The 13,849-nt window shown below is 54.2% G+C and overlaps 2 protein-coding genes across 6 annotated transcripts in view; one reads left to right on the top strand and one right to left on the bottom strand.

Moving 5' to 3' along the window:
* Nucleotides 1-13,849, top strand: part of TSPAN11 (tetraspanin 11) — a 750,083-nt gene that overhangs the window by 75,388 nt on the left and 660,846 nt on the right. For all 3 annotated transcript variants that reach the window (XR_014024059.1, XR_014024060.1, XR_014024061.1), the window contains one exon: nt 969-1,309. The gene's annotated coding sequence lies outside the window, so the exon portion shown is untranslated. The remainder of the gene's footprint in view (nt 1-968; nt 1,310-13,849) is intronic.
* TSPAN9 (tetraspanin 9) overlaps nt 4,013-13,849 on the bottom strand; it is a 196,865-nt gene continuing 187,028 nt past the window's right edge. For all 3 annotated transcript variants that reach the window (XM_081310191.1, XM_081310190.1, XM_081310189.1), the window contains 6 exons: nt 10,253-10,444; nt 9,846-9,920; nt 8,558-8,659; nt 7,802-7,933; nt 7,336-7,419; nt 4,013-6,543 (listed from right to left, as the gene is read on the bottom strand). In XM_081310191.1, the coding sequence (XP_081166317.1) occupies nt 6,472-6,543; nt 7,336-7,419; nt 7,802-7,933; nt 8,558-8,659; nt 9,846-9,920; nt 10,253-10,444 (657 nt within the window). In that variant the 3' untranslated portion in view covers nt 4,013-6,471. The remainder of the gene's footprint in view (nt 6,544-7,335; nt 7,420-7,801; nt 7,934-8,557; nt 8,660-9,845; nt 9,921-10,252; nt 10,445-13,849) is intronic.

Here is a 13,849-nt window from a genome sequence, read left to right as displayed (position 1 = left end):
AGCTGGGGATTAGAGATCAAATTCAGCATGTGCTCCCTGAGTGGGACCCTTTCAGGGTCTCTTGCCAGGAAAAAAAAGAATATATTAAGAACATACTTGGGGGGCTGGGAATTCAAATGGGGGGGCATGGGGGTCGGGAAGGAAAGGCCAAGGGCTTCCCATGTCATTAAGTGACAGAACACAGGCCACTGCTCATGTTGACTGCCTGCTGGAGGGCCCTGCTCTGGACCTTGGGCCAGGCTAAATCCCACAACTTTGTAACCAGAGGAAAACTCTCTGGGCAACAGGAACCAGCCACAGACTACTGTGCAGTTTTCCTCCCCAAGTTTCTCTCTCTCTGCTGTGCCCAGGGCTACCAAGGGAAACTGATCAGTACCCCAGGTTCATCCCAGTGAGCTCTCAGGTCTCTAGAAGTTCCAGGTGGGCAGCTTGGAGCAGGAGAGTGTGGCTCAAGCACACCTGTGGACCATTATTATTCTTTTTGTTAGCTTAAGCAAACAATCGTCCTTCTCATAGCTGTCTTTAAACACAGCAAAACCCAGATGGCTAAATCAATAGTCTCCCAATCTTCGCTGAATGCTTTAAGAAGAGACCATCACAATGCCAATAATTTTGTGTCCAAAATGACATTTATTTGATTTGTCTTCCCTGTTGCTGCTGTGGGTTATTGAATGCTGCTGCTGAGCCAGCCCAGGGCTGAGCTGAGGCATGGGGAAGCTTGTCCACTCTGCAGTTCAATCCTCTCTCAAAACACCCAAACTGCCCTTCCTAGCTTGCTCTCCCTTGTCCCTGGCTTTGGGCCTGGGCGATGATCTTCCTTGGGTCGCACCTTTGGTTTGGGGATCCTGATTCCACCAACTTCTTGCTGAGCACCTATACTGATCCAGGAACTGTCTGGACGCCTACACACATTCTTTTATCTTAGCCTCCCGGCAAATCTGTAAAATAGCATTATCCTCATTTTGCAGATGACAAAACCAAGACAAGTTCAGTGGCTGCTCCAAGGTTCATGTGGACTCCAAATGCACGGTGGAAATAAATCTAGCTCTTCCAGTTCCCAGACCGGTGCTCCTGCCGTCCACACCATGGTACATCTCGAACATGAAGTTCGGGCATCCAGACAGCCAAGAAGATCATTTTGGTCAGGAGGAACCTAGACGATAGTTTATGAAAGCATTTTGGAAGCTGTGAAGCTCAATACAAACAAAAGGAGCGTTTCAGTTATGCCATGCTGGTCTCTGCCACTCTCCTGCGTGTGAGCACCAATACCAGGCAGTACAGTCATCTATCTATTTGGTGCAGAGAATTAGTCATCTACCTCTCCAGGGTGAGAGTGTCATGCTGGGTGAATGGCAAGGACACTCCTTCTCCCCGCAGTAAACCTCATTACCTATCAGGGCTAGCTGATTTCCCAGAGTGTCATTCAAATCCATCTCCCAGTGGTTCCATCATTTCTCACCCAAAACATTGCAGCACCCCGTCCCCTCTGCCCACTCTCCACACTGCAGCCAGTCATCTTCCTAAAGGCCAGGGCCAAGCCTATCACACCCTGGCTCACAGCTTCTCAGGCAGCTCCCATTGCTCTCAGCTGGAAGTTCAAGCTCTCTGACCTGGTCTGCAAGGATGAATTCTGGTGAGGGCTGCCCACTGCAGACACGCCCCCTCACCCTGCGCTCAGCCACCACACAGACACTCCTCCTTCCCCTCCTTCCCAGGTTAACTCCTCCATCTTCAGTTCTTAGCTTAGACGGTACTTTCTCCAGAGGGCATCCCCCCATGCAAGTTGGGGTTGGCTCCTGTCCTCACTGGATTGCTGGCTGTGGTCCAAGGTTGGGCACACATCTTCCACCACTGTATTGTCCGTGCTGGGTAGGTGCTGAGCTATTTGGCAGTCACTCACGATTCATCCTTTCTCACTTGCCTTTGCTGAACACAGATGGAGGGAGGTTCTCCCACATCTCAAGGGAATGAAGAGGGCAAAACAGGGTTCCCCATCTCCATGGACAGGAGAACTCAGAGCCCATCCCTGAAGACTCGAGCATCACCATTAGAAGACCCAAGGAAAACAGAGGCCCGTCTGCTGCCCAGCCAGGGCTCCTGCCTTCCATGGCTCTACCAGGGTGTGGTGCTAGAAGAGGATTCAGTGTGTTCCACTGCCCTGTGAGCTACCAGCAGACGGCACACTGTCCCTGCTGGGATGCCCCAGCAGGTATGCCCACAACCTGGAAGGAAAAGCAAGAGCAAGAATTGACTGAGACAAAGTGGCTTCCCTCAGGTCAGTTGATCAGCAGATAATAGCTTACCTGCCCCCAGCCATAACCAGCTCCTGCTTTGGGGGCCCCAAAATCCTTCTCAGTCAATCTCCTAGGGAGGCTCTCGGAGACCCCATTCCAGCTGGACCCTTTGAGAGAGGGTCACTCCAGATTCAGGGAACAGTAACCAGAGGCTTTGAAACATAACAGCTGCAAATAAGAGTTCCAAAGACTGGTGTTTGGGGACAATTCTGAAGATGTGACTATTCCCTTGAGAGAGGAGATAAAGGAGTTTGGAGCTGCCCCTCCTCCTATTGCCTTCAGACCTGAGTGCACATTCATGCCTCATCCTGCCCCCATCCCAGGGACAAGTGGCACAGCAATGACCCTGGGCAAGAACTCGGAGCTGCCTCATCTGTAACTCGTCCCTGTGGTGTTGACTATGACAACTAAGGAAAGCCTGTAAACCAGAACCCCAACCACGGCAGTGGGGGCAGCCCTCCCTGTGACCATCCTCAGACTGCGATTTCGGGGCTATCTTGGAGAATGTCTCAGAGCTACCCTGGAAGGGTTCTTAAGCTCTCTGCACTCCTAGAAGAGACAGCAGGCTCAAAGGAACCCTGAGAGTATCAGAGATGTGCTCCTCGCCCTTCACATAGGGTTGACCACTTCTGGGGAGACAGCCACTGAGATGAGGCCCTGGTCTCTCATGTAGAGGGCTCAGGCCTCATTTGGACTGACCCCTGATCTAGGCTTGCATATCAGGTCACCCAAGGAGTCAGGATTCCTTAGGTACCCACAGAGGGGACTGAGACCCTTCCCGCACCAGTGGGGAACCAGGACCCTGGGAGGGAGATGAGGTCCCCGCTGGGGAAATGTCCTGGATGTCCTAAGATTGGAGTCCGAGGACTCTACCAACCAGTATAATGAACAGATCACAGTCACAGCTAGATGAACAAAATGCACCCTGAAGAGACAGTCTGCTTGTGCTTTTGACGCGTTATCAATTTTTATTTAAAAACATGCTAAAAACATGGTGCTCAATAAAGCCAGGACCGGGATGAAGGGGACGCACATGTAGGGCACTGCAAGCAGAAAAGTGCATTTGAAACCAACAAGCGTGCACTCCAGGCTCTCCTGTGCTGCCCGGGGACAGCGGGCAGGGTGTGGACAGGAGGCCCACACTCCTCAGAGACACCATTCGAGGCAGGGAGGCCAGGACCCATCCTGGACCACTGCCTCACAGTGGTAGAGAAAAGGGAAATGGGAGAATGGAACACAAGAGGGGTCACTCCCATCCTGTGCCATGTCCCTGCTAGTTAGCACCTCCACCAGAGGGTGGGCAGGGGGCTGGAGAGGAGGAGACAGCCACTCCATCCATCTGTCTACTCTGTAGCCACCCAAACCTGGAGGCATGGCTACCTAGTTCCAAGTCCAACCAGAACACGTGCGAGGGGATCTGGGGTGTGTTCAGCGGCCTTTCCAGGGCGAGGGCCCAAGATGCAGGCCTAGGCTGGCAGGAAGGCTGGTGGCACTGATCCAGCTCAGACAGCGTGGCTGCACAGGGGAGACTTGCACCCCGACACCCACCGCCAGCCACCCCAAGGCAGTTCTCAGCTGTGAGTTCACCTTGAAGATGGCTTCAAGGAAAGGCTGAGTCTACATTAGGCATTCCCTTGAAGTCACCTGCAAACCCTAAGGGACTTTGTGAGTCAGGTCTGTAAATTGCTTGCATCAGACCTAATTGAACTCACTCTGACTTTGGCAAGGGAGGGAATTCACTCGGCGGGATTTGGCCCCAATGAGATCATAGTAGGGAGAAATGGAGAAGACACCGAGCCACCTTCCTGGCCTTCCAGGTAGTGTGGGGACCATTCTGCAGGATGGTCAAGGGCTCAGGAGAACACCTGCCCTGGCATGGAGACTTCCACCCCATGTAGACTCAGCAACATGAAGGAACAGGTGAGGCAAAAAGGCAGTTTGGGGACTTGTGGACAATGTTTGCACATGGACGGATGAGGAGGGTAGGTCAGTGGGGGGGGGGGGACTGCGGCAAAGGCTCCAGAGCAAGAGGCCACCCTGAAGCACTCCAGAAACAAGATTGCCAGGGAGTCTAGACACCTCCTAACATACTAGGCTTTTGCTGTGGATATTAACAAAAATTAAGAATTGCATTGATAGGCATAAATGAATCCATCCCCACCTCCAAAAACATATGCACCAGGTCCCACTGTGCTCCAACACTCATTGCTGAGTGTCTGCAATTTGGGGCCCTAGGGAGGCAGCTGCTGCTCCTTACCAGAACAGGCCAGAGCAGCTCTACTCACGTTGCCCCACACGCCCCAGGACCCGCCCCGCTGTGATGTCCATCAGTGCCATGCTCCTGTCTCAGGGAAGTGGTTTTCACTCTGTCCTACTTACTGAGACCACTCTGTTTTCCACTCCCACCCCTAAAACATGAATCCTAAACACACCAAAAGTCCTGCGCTCCTGGTCCCGATTTCTATGTTAGTGAAGGTGAGTGGAGAGTGACTGGTTGGCTGGTGGCCGTTTCAGCTCTGGGAACAGACAAGGCAGGTGGAGTTTGGTGAGAGATCTAGATAATGAGCAGGGAAAGGCGGCTGCCCACACAAGGCCCCGAGGTGACCTTTTCAAGCTGTGGATTCTTGAGTTTTTAAACTATAAAACATTAAACAGACGAGTCCCAGTTCTGGCGGGGATGCCCTGCTATAGCTGAAAACCCGCCTGTTGTGTGTGCCAGGACCGACTGCTCTTTTCCTGGGACCTCTGTGACAAGATCCCCCAACCTCTGGGGTTTTCTGTATCTCATCTCCTTGGGATGATACAAGATGTGGTGGCCACCCACCCCTATGCGGACAGCAACGAACCCCCCAAGGAGATGAGGGCCCTGGGAGCCACGTGGTCCTGTCCCTCCTTCCCCAGCAAGGCAGTCAGCTGGGGTAATCTGGCAGGGACAGTCATGTGTGCCAGTTCAGCCTCCCCCTCCTGATGGGCCTGGGTCCTCTGCCACCATCTGAGCAGCTGAGCATGAGGACTGCTTCCCTCTCCTAAGGTAAGTGACAATGAATGTGAGCAGTTCCTGAACTAGAGGGGTGTGTCTCAGAGTCTGCGGCAGGAATGTCTGTGAAAGTAACAGGGGTTATGGGACCTGGGCATGAGTGGGAAGGGAAGCCACCCAGGCCAGCAGAGGGAGGAAGAAGGCCACACTAAAAACTGCTCACCATTGAAAAGCACAAGGCTCTGTCAGCTCTGGCCACAGTCTTGGAAAAGCCCTTCACCAGCCACCTACCCAGGAGGACCCCCAGCCCACCCCACCACTGCTCTGGCCTCCCTGGCTCGGTCAGCAAATGCCACTGCTCCTGTGCAGGACGCCCTGTCATGCCCACATGATGCTCCTTTGTCTTTCCCGCCTTTCCTGGGCCCCTATTCACAGATGCCAGGCCTCAGGGGGCCGCTTGCTAGCCATCCCCCCTCCTTCCTGGTACATCTCAGGCAGAGCCTGGTGCGTCCCACCCAACAGCTTCAGGAGTATCCGGATGGAAACTGGACGGACGTCCCGTCTCCCCTCTCCCCTCCCTTCCCCACCCACAGGAGAAGGAAACTCAAACCGTTAAAGAAATCAACACAGTAAAAAGTTATAAATCAGAAAAGCTAACCCTAAACTTATCTGAGAGATAATATTCCTGAATAATCATAATCAGAGTAAAATAAAATAAAAAAGTTACACTGTAAGGTATAAAAAGCCTGGGCAAGATGCTCCAGCGGGCGGCGGTCGGACCCGCCCTGGCCAGCTCTCTGGCTGGGCGGTATGGACGGCAGTGGCCTCTGCCCCTGAGGGGGGGACACTCTGCTCCCCTCCCCACCTGGGGACAAAGTGTCAGTGTGAGGAAGGGCAGCAGGTAGGAACCCATCAGTGCTGGAGACTTCCTCCTTGGCGTCCCCCAGCCCACCCTGTCGTCTTTGGCAAATCGCAGGTGCAGGAATCCAGGTGTCCAGTGCCCCAAGGTCTCTGCACGCTGCCTCCCACTGGGCCCTCCGCCCTCAGAGAAGTCTGAGACTGAGGTGGGTGGGCAGGGGGAGGGCAGACTGGGGAGGTGGGGCAGGGATGGCAGTCTGGAGGGCACAGGCAGGGGACGAAGTTCAGATCCTCTTCCCTGGCACAGCGTCCGGGTGGGACTGGGCGCCCCCGCCAGCCCGCTCACGCATCATATTTTTTACCCGTCCGGTGGATGTGCTGGAACAGGGTCATGGAGAAGGCCATGCCCAAGATCTGAAAGACAAGGGGAGGGGCTTAGATGGTGGCTCCGGCAGCCCAGGATCTAGCCTCGGCCTTGGGAGCCTTGGGAACGTCAGAGGGCACCCAGCACAAGTGGAACTAAACATGCATGTGCTGGGAAATGCTCTGGGGTGAAGAAAAGAGCCAGCCCAGGTTACCAGGGGACACAGCACAGGGACACACAGGTGGACTCCAGCTCAGCTGCTCAGAGCTATGCGTACAGAGCCCCTCTGCCACTACCCCCCTCCACAGATGACACGTCAGAGGCTGGTGTGAAGGCTGAAGGCATGAAGGATCTGACCCTAAATGACTCAGGGGCCAACAAGAACCACGGGGAAAGAGGGAGGTGGTGGCGATGACAGATGAAATTCACACCGAGTCGCATGCTTAGTTCTAGAACACTGGACATGAGGCCTCAGGCAGAGGGGCTTGGGACAATGTTAGTACTTGTTTGTGTCCTTTGACCTCAATCTGAAAGGGGGTGGTGACCTGGACAAGCACAGGAGGAAGAAGGGGGGCAACTGTGGCTTCCTGGTCACCACATAGTATGCCACTGCTCAAGTCGTAAAGCTGGTGGCCAGGAGACACTGTATGTGTCTTCTCTGGCTCGAGTGCAACTAGAGAAGATCATATGGAACGACACCAACACCAACAGCCTGGTGCCAGCAAGCGCGGAGCGCGATCTTGCTCATCCCACCCCAGCTGGATGACAACTGCTGGATAGAGCTTAGCCCCGCCGTGCGCCAACAGGCGACTTAATGCCCCCCTCCTCGGGACGCCCCTCACCTGCATAATGAGGATGCACATCCCCACGGTGCCCAGCACGTGCTTATTCTCATCAAACCACATCTTCACTTTTTCGTAGCAGCCCTGGAGACCGAGACTCAGGTGAAGGTCCCGGCATGACATGAGCTCCCCCGGCTCAGCCCCACTTCACTTTCCCTGCCAGACCCTGTCCTCACCCACACCTCCTGGCCCTCGCTGACCCTCCATTCTGGTGCTCCTTCCTGTGAGCAGCCTCACCCCACCCAAGGTTCCCCCTACAAGGTACACAGCCACAGACCCCCTTCAACCCTTAACCTTGGACTCTCCCAACTTGGAGCCCAGCATGTGTGTGCAAGTGTGTACACACACCCCTGCCTTTTGACTCCACCCTGGTGTCCCCGCCCACTCCCCAGAGAGCCCATCCTTGTGCCTGTGCCCGTCATCCCCATGCCAGGCCATGCACCACGTGGTGGACCCCAGGACTCACCGTTTTCCACAGGGGCGTGGTGGCGTTTCGCCCACAGCCCTGGGAGTTCTCCATGCAGCAGCGGTCGGGAACTGTGTTCTCCCCCAGGACTGGGTACCAGTCCGTGTAGTCAGTGACCCCACAGCAGTGCATCTGCCCGGCAGGGATGGAAGGAGCGGTTAGAAGCACCCAGCCAGCCCCGCCCACCCAGGCCGTCCCCTGCCTGGGCCAACCCCAACCCCTCAGAAGCAGCTGTGCTGAGGTTCAGGTCAGGAGACAAAGGGCCTTCTTCTTGCCCTTCCTTGGGCTGTGGTAGAGCCCTGGGGGAGGCAAGCAACTGTTCCAGTCCCCTGCTCACCCAACAGCACCTTCAGCTCTTTGCTTTGTGGTACAGACCAACCATCCCAAGTTGGTGGCTCGTAGGTCCACCGGCCAGTTCTCAGGGCTTAAAATGGGGTGTCGGGAATACTGATTATTTTCCACTTAGAATCAGAGCTTGTTGCCTGAGCCGAGCACAATCATGGCGGCCAATCCTTGTGAGATAAATCCTACAGTTCACCCCAAAGCCAAGCCACTCCCAGAGCTCCCTCAGGCCTGTCCACTCCTGTGTCTGGGCCCCCTGGCCTCCGTGCTCACCTCCTCATCCCTCTCTGCTGTATCCCATGGTATAATGCCTGATCCATTTGTTCAGGCAAACGCCACCTGGATAGGTGGCCTGAAGGCCCGGCCACCACCCCGCCTTCCGCTGGCCTTGCCCGACGCCGCCGGAGCCCTCACCTCGGCCTGGATGATGTTCCAGGCGTTCTTGAGCCCCACGTTGTTCTCGGTGTTGTACAGCCGCAGCCCTTCCTTCAGGTCCTTCTTGGCGTTCTCGTTCACCTGGGAGGTGAGCACCGTAGGTTGGAGGGGGCCAGGATACGGTACCCGTCCCTGACCCGGGCCAGGCCAGCCAGAACTGGGCAGGGGTGCTCCCAGGTGGGGGAGGGAAGGCAGCAGGGATGGGGGCAGGGCGCTTGGGCTTCAGTCTGCCCCAGGAGCATCGTCACCTGCCACCTCCAGCAATGCATGGCCCACAGAGCCAGCACTGCCCAGGACGAGGAGAGCAGGCGGCACGCCCCCAACGCCTGCCTAGGACCACCACCTGCACCAGCCACTCTGTCCTGACATCTTCCCCACACACTGCCCCACACCCGGGCAAATAGGGTGGCTGAGCAGTCGCTCTGATCTTATGGCCACCGGCCACCTCTCGAGCAAGTACCGTGGCCTCCCTCTCCTCAGCTTTACCAGTGCTACTGGAATAAGAAAGTCCATTTTGTGAGAATTCAAGGACAAGAATTCTTATAAAGAACCAAGAACAGGGCTGACACAGAAATCTCCTCATGCTATTTCTTTTCCCTTTCACAGATGCAGAACTAAAGAGTTATTGTTTCGAATCCTAATGACGCCTGTAACTTTCTGTGTAGTTTGGGCAACTGCTTCCAGAACCCAGAAACAGATATGCACATAGTTATAGGGAGCAGATCAGAAAAAGGGCCTCGAAGCCCAAGAACCCGGCACCATGGGTGACCGCTCTGCAACACTACTGAGAAGATTCTCCAAGTTGGCCACAAACCGCCCATCCTCGGAAGGTGGCTGGGGCTCACTCTGGCCATCCTAATCTGAGGTGCTGTCTGAGAACAGCGGTCTATCCTGGAAGGTCTCTGGGGATGTAGCTACTCTCTACTGTTAACCCTACTCGACCAGAGTCCCCTGGAAAGTGCCTCCAGTATGGGGGAGCTCCCTGGAGGGAGAGGCAGTCGACTGCCACCCTGGGTAACTCAGGATTCTACTTCTTAAGACTATATACAACATCGAACTCCCCAACTGGCTCCAAACTCACCTCACCTTCCATCCAGGTCTTTCCTGGCTGCCTTTCCTAACTCCTGAGTCAATTCACTTTCTTCACAGGTAGAGTCTGTCTACACTGTCCTCTGGCCAGGGGAAGAACCCTGGCTTGTCCCAGCCCAACCCCTGGGCTGTGACGGCTATGAAATTCCGTTCACCACTCCCTTGCTGGAAAGCTTACCTTGTCCATGTAGACAAAGAAGAGGATGAGCAAAATCAACTCTGCAAGCAGGATGATCAACAGGACGATGAAAAACTGGAAAGAAAAAGTCCAGGCATGGGCACAGGATAATGGTGATGGCCAGGGGCAGGTGCAAATGAGGGACGTGGGAAGGCAGCACCCAGGCAGAGTATCCCAGGTCTGGGAGGGGCCACCTCCTCCCAGGGAAACCCAGAGAGACCACAAGTCTAAGGGGAGAGGGTCAACTAGGGGCAGGAGTGTGGTCAGGCACAGAACATTCTAGAAGCAATTTCCCTGGGCTCAGGTTGGGCACCCGTTGGCTTATGTTCTAGGTCTTGCCCATTTCTATTGCCCAAGTTCAGGGAGACCTGGAGTTCAGAGGACTGGGGACAGGGGGCCCAACTCACACTGAGGAGGAGGCACTTGTTTTCCTTGATGGCCCCCAGACAGCCGAGGAAGCCGGTCACCATGACAATGGTTCCTATGGCAATGACTAGGTTGGCTGCAGACAGCGAGGGGAAACTGGGGGAGAAGGTGGCAAAGTTGCCTTGGGACACGGAGAGCCAGATGCCCACTCCAAGCAGCCCGCAGCCACAGAGCTGGAGAGAAAGGAAAAGCTCATTAGACCCACACTTATACTCCTCTCCCTGGAAATCCAAGGGCTGCATGTCCCCAGCCCCAGCCCTGAGACACAAGACACGTGAGAGCAGGGCCAGCAGCCAGGTTATGGTCACAGACCCAAAGCACGAGACCTAGATGAATCCCACCAATCTGTGCCTCAGCCTCCCCATTTGGTGAAGGGAATTAGACCAGATTCATGAACCTCATCAGCTCATGCTCAGGATCAAATTAAATAAGACAGAGGCAAAGCAGGCAACAAACACGTCAAAGGTCCTGGATAGGAACAAGCATTGAGGCTGTTCCACTAGATAGAAAAGAGGCCCCACCAGGACAGAGGCCAGGAGAGGGGCGTGTAGCCAGGGGAAGCACGTGAGGACTTGTCTCTGGACTAGGAGAGAACTTGCTGCGGGTATGTCCTGTTGCCCAACCAGAAGACCATTTGCCACTGTTCTGAGAAGTCTGAAGAACAAATTTCCCCAGATAGAGGAAGAAAAGCTCTCACAGGGCCAGCTGAGGGGCTGCCGAAGTACAGGAGGTGGGAGTTCACTGCTGCCCTTGGTACCCATCAAACTAAGCCAGCCACCAGCGTGATGGACCCGAAAACTGACCCTCCTCCCCGCACCTCTGGGCTGCGACGGAAGCCAGCAGCTCCGCCTGGGGAAGCTTCCCTTTCATTGGCGGCAGATCTCAACATCTGCCTCATTATATGCTCCATGTAGCTGATACTCCCTGCTCCCTGCACTGGCTCAGGGGACATGTACTGAGTTTGAGGAGCCAATCAATCTGTCAACCAATCTTCATTATCTACAGCATGCAGCACCCCACACCAGAAAAGCTACAGGCACTTTAGAGACCTGCCTTCCAGGGGCCTCCATTCTGGCTGGAAGGGGGTAATAAAAACACAGCATCTACCACCCTGGGGCAGTACACACTGGTGCCAAAGAAATGCTACAGGGGTCCAGAGGAGGAGATGAACTAGGGGTAGGATAGAGGGTAAAGAACATTCCATACAAGGAAAATTGTAGATGGTAAGGGCTTGGGAGTCACAGATTTTATACTCAGCTTCAGCCTGTCCTGGCTATAAGATCTTGAAAACTTATTGAATTAAAATAATATTACCCTCCTACTGGACTGTTGGGAGAACTCAAGTGAACTAAAGTGTGTGAAGTGGCCAATGCCAGGCACCATTTGCTGAGAAGGAATTTACTGAGCATCTACTATGTACCAGGAACTGTACTCATGGCTGTGGCTCCTTGAAGCAAACACAGACCCTGTTTTCAAGTTGTCCTCATTCAGGGAGAAACCACAGATGTGGCCAAAACAAGGTAGTTCACAATCAGGCAAAGAGGGCTCTGTCATATGCCCAGGAAAGTGAAGGGAAAGGGCAGCAGTGCCCCTGGGGGACAGCATTTCCTTCACTCATTCAACCCACAAACCCAAACTGGGCACGGAGTTACTAAGTGCTGGCCCTGTCCTATGCACTGGGAAGATGGCAGGAAACAGTCCCAGCATACTCTGCCTTCATGAAGAGATTCCTATGGGGACATAAATACGACACTAGCAAAGAGATGAGTTTTCAATGATATAAACCAGGAAGAGAAATAAGGATGTGAAAGAGTTTGAAAGTCACTGGATACAGGATGGGAAAAGAAGGATCATGGAAAAGGTGGCATGTGAGGAGCAACCCAAAAAAGAGGGAGAGTGAGCCACAGAGATATGTGGAGATGGAATGTTCTAGAAAGGGTACAACAAGTGCAAAGGCTGTACAGGTTGGAAAGAGCCTGGCCAGCCAAGCTGCCAGTGGCTGCAACACAGTGAGGAGTAAGCACGGTAGGGGACGAAGGAGGCGGGGTGGCCCGGGGACAGATGAGACAGGATCTGGCAGGTAGGTAGATGTGGGTGTTCTCAGCGTGTTCCTGCAGCTGCAGAATGACACCATCTGATTGATGTCTTCAGGTGACTGTGGCTGATGTTCTGAGAAAAGACCCTGGAGGGCAAAGGAGGCAGCCAGAGAGCAATGAGGAGCTACTGTGGGGGTGGCTAAGAGCAGGTTGTGACATCCCTGGTGGTTCTGGAGGAGCAGTGAGAAACGGTCCAGTGTGACACAGACAGTATTGACAGGACTTGCTGGGCCCTGAAGAATAAGCAAGACTTTGATAAGTGGGGAAACTGAAAGGGGGCCCAGGCCATGCATGGGGGAAAAAATAAGGTAGGGGATATCTCCATGTGTTACTAAATCAGAGATGGTTCAAGGAGCCATAGGAGATCAGTTAAGTAAGTTGAACAACTGCCTGGGTCCCCCTCACGGTGGAGAGTGGCCCTGCATCTCTCTTACTCTGAAGCAGCCCCAGGTGGAACCAGGTCAAGGTTTCCCAGGAATGCACTTGGCTGAAACCAGGCATCATATAGCTTTGTAGGGGGCAATGGGTGTCACCATCCTCTATGACCACTAGGTGGCGCTCCAGCCCGGCTCAGAAGCTCTTTGAATTTTCCCTTGACATGTGAAACTTGCATCCAACTTGTCAACTGACTTTCTTCAAATCCGGTCAGTTTCTATGCTGCCGTCTCAATTTTTCTTTCATTAATCATACCCTCCCTGAAAAATTAATGATTTTCAGGTTGAAGATTTATAGCTAAAAGTCGGACACTGGAATGAGAAAGCTGAAAACTGCTATACAGGCACTTGCCACCGGTAGAACAGCCTGTGAAACAGACTTGACTTTGGGACCCATGGAGCTGCAGGATGCCCCCACCACCCTGCAGATGGAGATGCATAGGTGTCCCAGGCCCCAGAGCCTGGAGGTCCTCGGAGCATAGCCTTCTCCAGAAGGCACTGCTCACTGGGAGCTGGCCGGGGGTCCCTTCTGCACCTGAGTCTCCATTTCCCCGGGGCGGTGGGCAGGGACCTGCTGTGATGCCTAGCAGCCCCTCCCTGGGAAACCTCAACAGTTCAGAACTTTCTGGGGACTGGTCATCTCTTTCAATTCGTTCTCCAACTTCACATTCCACATTCTTTGACGTGCTCTGCAAGCTTCTCAGACACCCTATCCAGATGCCTCCTACCAGGGGAACAGAGCCAATGCCTTGTCCCCATACCTTGCTTCCCTTCTCACCATGGTCCCACGAGGCCCCAGGCTGAGACCCAGGCAAGATCTGCTGCCTGTGAGTGCAGCAGTCCCTGTCCATAAGCAGCCTGCCTGGATCTTCTTTCCAAATGCGTCTCGCCACACTGCTCCCTGGTGTGACCTTAAGATTCTGTAGCTCTCCAAGGCCCAATTCCTTTAAACTGTGGGATTTAGACTAGATCACTACTCGGGGCCCTTCCAGCATGATCCCAGCCAAGTCTCAGCCAACTGCTCTCATCCCCTAGGCCAGTGGTTCTC

The sequence above is a fragment of the Spermophilus citellus genome, assembly GCF_964194105.1.
Source record: "Spermophilus citellus genome assembly, chromosome: 10".
NCBI classification, from domain to species: Eukaryota; Metazoa; Chordata; class Mammalia; order Rodentia; family Sciuridae; genus Spermophilus; species Spermophilus citellus.
The sequence above is the reverse complement of the archived record's forward strand: the minus strand, read 5'-3'. Positions and strand labels throughout refer to the sequence as shown.